We start from the raw sequence: 6,720 nt of genomic DNA, 5'->3' as shown, positions 1-6,720 counted from the left end.
TCCCTCTCCTCTCTCTCTCTCTCTTTCGCTCTCTCTCTCACGATGTGCGAGCGTGCGTGCGTGGGTTGCGCGCGTGCGTGCATGTGTGCAGACAATCTTGCAGAAGCCACCTACATATCATATGTGGACAGTGCTGCACACTCATATAACTCACACTATATAATTATTCAGGAGTAGATAATATAGATCTATATTATCTTACTCCTGATTATATTGTATATAAAAACTAGAAGTAAAACACACAAACACCGATGTAGATGTGAAAATAAATGTAGAGAAATAGAATAAGGTTTTAAATTTTAAATTAAATTGAACACCCTATTCGTTTTTTCTACATATATATATATATATATATATCAGGGGTCATATATATATACTGATGGTCTTGCACACATCACCTACACCATTAAATTATATACAATCCTGTACAACGTCTACCTGTGTAATATATAGGCAATATTCTACAAGGTTCACCTAAATCTTATGTAAACTGTTCAGCACAACCAGGGCCGTAGCCTGCCAGAGAGGAGGGGGCAAGGGCAGTCCCTGCCCCCTAGATTTAAAGCAAAAAAATAAAAAATTGTTCTACTAAAAGAGAATTGTTTGTCAGAATGAAGGTACATGTACTCAAAAGTGCCTCAAATACCATTTCCTGCGATCTAAATTTTCAAAATTTTTCTGTGGAGGACCTTAGTCTTAACATTAACTGTTTCTTCTGGACCGTTGACAGAAACGCTGCGTAGTTACCTGAATAAAAAATCGCACAGATTTCTTCATAACAATACGAAACAAAGTGATGTCGACGGTCTAGGAGAAATTGTTAATGTTACGACTATTGTTAAGACTAATTTTGTTTCTGACAACGGGCTCCATGTATGGTGTGTAACGCAGGTGTGTAACACAATCAGGTGTGTAATACAATCAGGTGTGTATAACACAATTAGGTGTGTAACGCAATATCATGTTTGTAATTAACACAAAAAGTGTGTAACAGTTACAATACTGTGTGTAATACAATAATGTGTGTAACACAATAATGCGTGTTTAAGCAAGCTCCGCGCTTTCCTCTCTCCAGTTCTCGGTCTACGCATGTGTTGAGGTAGTCACCTTAAGGGTAGTGTATGGTCACGTCGACAGATAACACGAACACTGTATTACAAAAGCTACTCTCCGTGGTCTCTATTACACCACAGCATATTCGTCACAGGTGGCAATTGCACTTTAACAGCCTAAACAAACAACTCTACGATACTAAACAGATGTCTACAAACACCGACGAATACGTAAACGAATACAAGTATAACCTCGTACCTTAAAAACGTGAATGCGAAATAGCTCGGCGAAGTGAAGGTGGTGGACAGACGGCGTATAGAGGGAATAGGTGTAGGAAACCAAGGGAAGATCACGAACTCGGACAAACTGGACTATGCGGTTGAAAGGAAGAAGGCCGAGTCTCCCTTTAGATTGTAGTTTCGCATCCACAGATGCGACTCTTGACTAATAGGTGTCTCGGATAATATGGTGCGTTGTTTGTGGTGATTGCTTAATTCTGGTCAGTATGAAACTCGTAACTATCGTACACCCCTTTATGGCGATTGCTTACGCCGTGCGGCTTCACCGTGTGCTAGCTCATGGAAAATTATGGGAAATTATAAATGCAAATAATATCTGGAGAAGCCTGCCGCTGTGCTACACGTGTAACACAAATGAGTGGTTAATAATCTTTATTAGCGACACATAAGTGCATTGCTGTGCTACATAGCTAATGAGGTGTTTTCAGGCGCTTGAGAAACTCTTTGCACACATAATCAACGGTGCTGATGGAGACAGCGATGTCAGCAGTCAGAGATGGAGGTTGAGAAGGGGATCTTTTCGCGTTATGCATACAAGGCAGAAGCTGTAAGTTAAAAAGCTAACAGTAGTATATAACGGACCACGGTAGGAATTAATTTTAATTAAACTGCTGTATTTGTAAGCAATGCATAAAAGTCGTTAGAACATATTCATCCCATTGCCTATATTATTAGTAGACGCATGGTTTTATAGTTGCTATGAAAGTTATGCATATTCCAAGAACAAATCAATTCATATTTGCTGCATCTTTTTATTATGTCGAAGCTGTGTCACAGTGTATAGTCACGTGGATAACACTCCAGGGAATTGCACACTGTAGATTATTGTGCTTGGCTTTAGGACGTCTTGCACAGAGAACATGGGAAGAGGCCATCAAAATACTTCAAACTGCAGCAAAGGACATGCTTCTGCGACTCCCCAAGAGGTACTTATATAAATACTACCAGTTCTATTGGATTAATTATAGCCAACGCGAAAGGGTGCAAGGTGCTGCGTAATTATATTAATGTAGGATATATAACATCTCGTATTTTTTCCCGGATTCATGCGGCCGGCCACTTTCTTTTTACCTAAATATGACAAATAATTAATATACTTGATACTTATTTTTTTTCCAATTTGGCCTTCAGTTTTCAATTTATGTCTCGATGTTGTAGACACATGTCAAAATGCACACATTACCCGTACGTCGATCTTGTGCTGCAATGTTTGTCCGCTAGCACGCATCCGTCGTTTTTACTGTTTGTCTGTTTTTTAATGTTTGTACGTTGTAAACGTGAAGTCCATGTACAGGGTGAGGTTATTGTCAGCGCCGATTAGTTATATAACTAGAGCATATTCAGGCAGCGTTATATAATCAGATGTCCTCAACAAGTGTATAAGGTTATACGTTGTCCGCATCCTGCTCAAACATTGTATCAGTAATATTAGTTTTTTTTCTTTTTCTTCTTCTTTCTTCTTCTTTATTATTATATTATTAAATCGGTTATTGCCATGCTAATTCAATTTTAATGCCATTTACTGAGACAGTAAGCCTAATTTACTGTACGTGTGCATGGGTGTGGTGTGTGGGGTTCATGCGTGCTGTTGCGTGCGTGCGTGCGTGTAGTTGCTGCGCGCCCTGCGGTGTGTGTGTGTGTGTGTGCGTGCGTGCGTGCGCGCGTGCGTGGATGTGTGTGTGTTGCATGCTTGTATGTCTTGTATCATAATATGTCTGCATGCCCGTTCCGCGTTATCCATGTGAAAGACTATCATTGTCATCCTTATATTGCACGAAAACAGACGTCGGTTGCTTGTTAGTAATTAACCAACAGTTACTAGCAAACAGTTAGTTAGTTAGATATAGGTATGTAGGTAGGTAGGTAGTTATAGTTAGTTATAGTTAGTTAGTTAGTTAGTTAGTTAGTTAGTTAGTTAGTTAATTAGTTAGTTATAGGTATAGTTACTTGTTAGTAGCAAACAGCGTACGTACGCAATACAATACTTACATACTGTAACATTGGAATTGACATGCCTGTGTGCGGTTCTTTGTCAGTGTTTGACTTCTGTCTTGTAGGCTGCTTATCTGTCGATGTTATATTACAACTTTGGAGTGGAATGCTATGGCAGAAATCTGTTTGAGAGAGCTGTGACATGGCTGAGAGAGAGTTATGAGCTAGGCAAAGACCACAATGCCGTCTCACCTAGAGATCAGGTACGTAGGTGATGCAGTGACTCCAGCGTGCACTAATGAATTTACCTAAACGTGAGGAATATGATTGCAGTAAATGTAGAGGTATTGGGTGTATTGCCATTTTAAAGGCATAATATAGGTCCATTGATTATGCAATTTTAACGAATGCTAGAGTAACTGGCACCTTGTGTAGTTAATAAGTACATTACCTTATAGCCAAACGCGTATTAGTTTGTTCAATATCACTGCTATAGTTACTAAGAAATGTCGAATTGAAATCCGCAGTCCAAAAATCGGTTGTCCACACTTTCAAAAAGCTGCCGCGAAGCGGGTGTGATACAGGTTTATAGTGCACCGGACATTTTCGCACGCATGCTCTGCCGTACGCAATGCTATCATCAGGGATTTCGATCCTTGTGGTCTGAGTGCGCATTCCGTACGTTAACTTATGGTTTTACTCTTGGGAATAAATGAATATATACGAAGATCATGAGATTACAAGCAACATATATAATATGTGAAAAGGGATATTAGAACCCAATTTGACGAATCGTACGAACCTGCGTACGTACAGCAAGTTCATTATACTATGAAATGGGAAACACGTAAACGGTGCAGAACACACGAACGAAAACTGACGGACACCCATGCACGGACTATAAACGGACAGCCCCGATAAAACGTTATATCCTAATTCCTGGCATTTTACCTTATCACGAGCGTCCGTGTTTATTACGTTCATGCAGTATCTCTATACGCACTGGGAGATTATCTCCAGCTATTACCGTTGCAATACCAGCTATTGCAAGCTCTTGCTGCTGGCACGCTGCCGCTCAGCTGGCACGCTAGCGATAGTACAGTAACTGTATACGTAACAATGGGCCCTACGCTAGCTCTGATTGTAATGAACGTACGAATCACGGACGCTCGTGATAATGAAGTAGGCTGTGAATGTTGGGGGCCAACACTATGTGGGGATCGCGAACTAACCACGGCCACAGACTAAACATGGGAAGCAGACGGCACTATACGCGTATTTACGTATATTTGTCAAACGAATACACCTGTGTCCGAAATTGAAGACATGTGGGTACCCGTTCATTAGCAACCACGCTTATTTACTTGTGCCTCGATACCGAGAATACACCCATGCAGAGATGCATTCTACGAGCTCATTAGCCGTTATACGCATCTCGACAATGCCACCACGAAGGGGCGGAGAAGCAGCTAGAGCAGGAGAGCCGTCACTAGACAAACAATTTACCCGGGACAAACAATTCTCTGCTCAACACTCGTAGCAGCATGTGACGCCACATAACCACTTCGAAGCTATATTGCTTGGCAAACAAATTAGCGTTGGCGCCAGATTGCCAGATTTACGGATTTCAATTCGACATTTCTTAGTAACTATAGCAGTAATATTGGACAAACTAATACGCGTTTGGCTATAAGGTAATGTACTTATTAACTACACAAGGTGCCAGTTACTCAAGCATTCGTTAAAATTGCATAATCAATGGACCTATTATGTCTTTAAGTGGTCCATATACCAGTGGTTAATAATGACAAATTATTAACATTTTAATTGTTTACATTTAACATTTAACATTTTGTTATTTAACATTTTGTTTACATATGAACATTAAAATTTTGGTTACTAATAAATTATAACAATTGTCATTATTAACCTCTGATATACGTTCTGTTCTGTTCTCAAAGCAGAATTGAAAGTTTCTAGGCACATATATATGACCCCAAATGCGGAAAAGGCAAGAATTGATAGCTATAACTGCACAATAGGTGCATGCTTGCTGCTGCAGTGACAATAAAAGCACATGCAGGTTAATCTTTTAAAGTTATCATTAAAATAATACTAATCTTTTACTGGTGACTTTACGCTAATTATTAATTAAACCTAAATTTAATGTTGGTCAATGGTATCTTGGCAGGGGCGTGTACATGGAGGGGGGGTCCAGGGGGTCCCGACCCCCGACCCCCTGCTCGCGCAGAAAACGCCTTCTGCAATATGCTTTGCAACGCAGCGCATTGTTTTACGTGATTGTGAATTACTTTTAATCAATCAAAGTTACTGATTGATCCAGATGGATTGCACTAATGCATGATTCTTGCTCTTATCTAAATCACAATACAGCCTATAGCCTGTACGAGGCTTTGATTGTCTCAACAATGTAAGGTCTATTGAATTGGTTTTCGTCTAATGATTATATCGTGCAGTTTGCATGTATGCCATTAACATTACTACTACTACCCCCCTACTACTATATTACCAACTATATTACTACTATGTACCCAGTACTACATACCCATTGCTACTACTATATTCCGAACAAAGTGCTCTTCTTGTAAAGTATATCGCATTCTTTCCCTGCTTTATAGGTGGCACTAAAGTCTGGACGTGCTTGGATGGGTACGTGTTTTGCGCATCCGTATCTTCTTGCTATTTGAATCAGCAAGATGTTATCGTTACTGCTAATCATCATAAATTGTGAGATCTTTTATTCGCGATAAGAGACAAGGCTTCCTCTGGATGTTTTTAGTTGAGTTTGACCCAAGACCTGAGCCACCAAAGTTCTTTTTTAGCCATCAATGAAAACCTATAGCCACAGTTTACTTTATCGTATGTGCTAAACAAGGCATAAACAGGTGATGGGTATGACAAAAAAGTTGTAAGCAAAATTTTTACGTCACGACACGTCAATTTGACGATTTCATTATTTCAATCGAAATTTTGTGAGCAGTTAAACCATTCGCCATTTGTATTCGCCACTTAGTGTAGTAGAATCGTCATAGTTATTTATTTATCGCATTTTGCGAAGGCGGCGAACGCCAGCGGTAGTCCTACATATTAGTTATTTTATTACAGACTGTGGAAATCCCAGCGTTGCTGAGAGTGCCTTCATTCTGGCTTCAGGGGTAAGCCTTACGAACCTGCTGTACGCTGGATATATGTATGCCGAGTCAGACAGATACAAGAGAAGCCATTCTTATACCAGTTGTTAGTGCATCCAGTGCGAGTCCCACCCACTCAGTGTACATATAATCCTAATCAACAACTATTTCTAGCAGTGTTGGTAATTCTCCAATCACAGCTCTCTCTCTCTCTCTCTCTCTCTCTCTCTCTCTCTCTCTCTCTCTCTTGGGTTCGGGGTTAGACCCTGCCCGCGCCCCCGCTG

General features: G+C 40.2%; 1 protein-coding gene across 1 annotated transcript in view; it reads left to right on the top strand.

Moving 5' to 3' along the window:
* Nucleotides 1-6,720, top strand: part of LOC106817785 (testis-expressed sequence 11 protein-like) — a 35,255-nt gene that overhangs the window by 17,649 nt on the left and 10,886 nt on the right. Inside the window, exon 7 of the mRNA XM_014822483.1 lies at nucleotides 3,410-3,547. Coding sequence (XP_014677969.1) covers nucleotides 3,410-3,547 — 138 coding nt within the window. The remainder of the gene's footprint in view (nucleotides 1-3,409; nucleotides 3,548-6,720) is intronic.

The sequence above is a fragment of the Priapulus caudatus genome, unplaced genomic scaffold, assembly GCF_000485595.1.
Source record: "Priapulus caudatus unplaced genomic scaffold, Priapulus_caudatus-5.0.1 Scaffold1862, whole genome shotgun sequence".
Lineage (NCBI taxonomy): Eukaryota > Metazoa > Priapulida > Priapulimorpha > Priapulimorphida > Priapulidae > Priapulus > Priapulus caudatus.
Note: the sequence above shows the minus strand (reverse complement) of the source record. Positions and strands in the feature narration are given on the sequence as shown.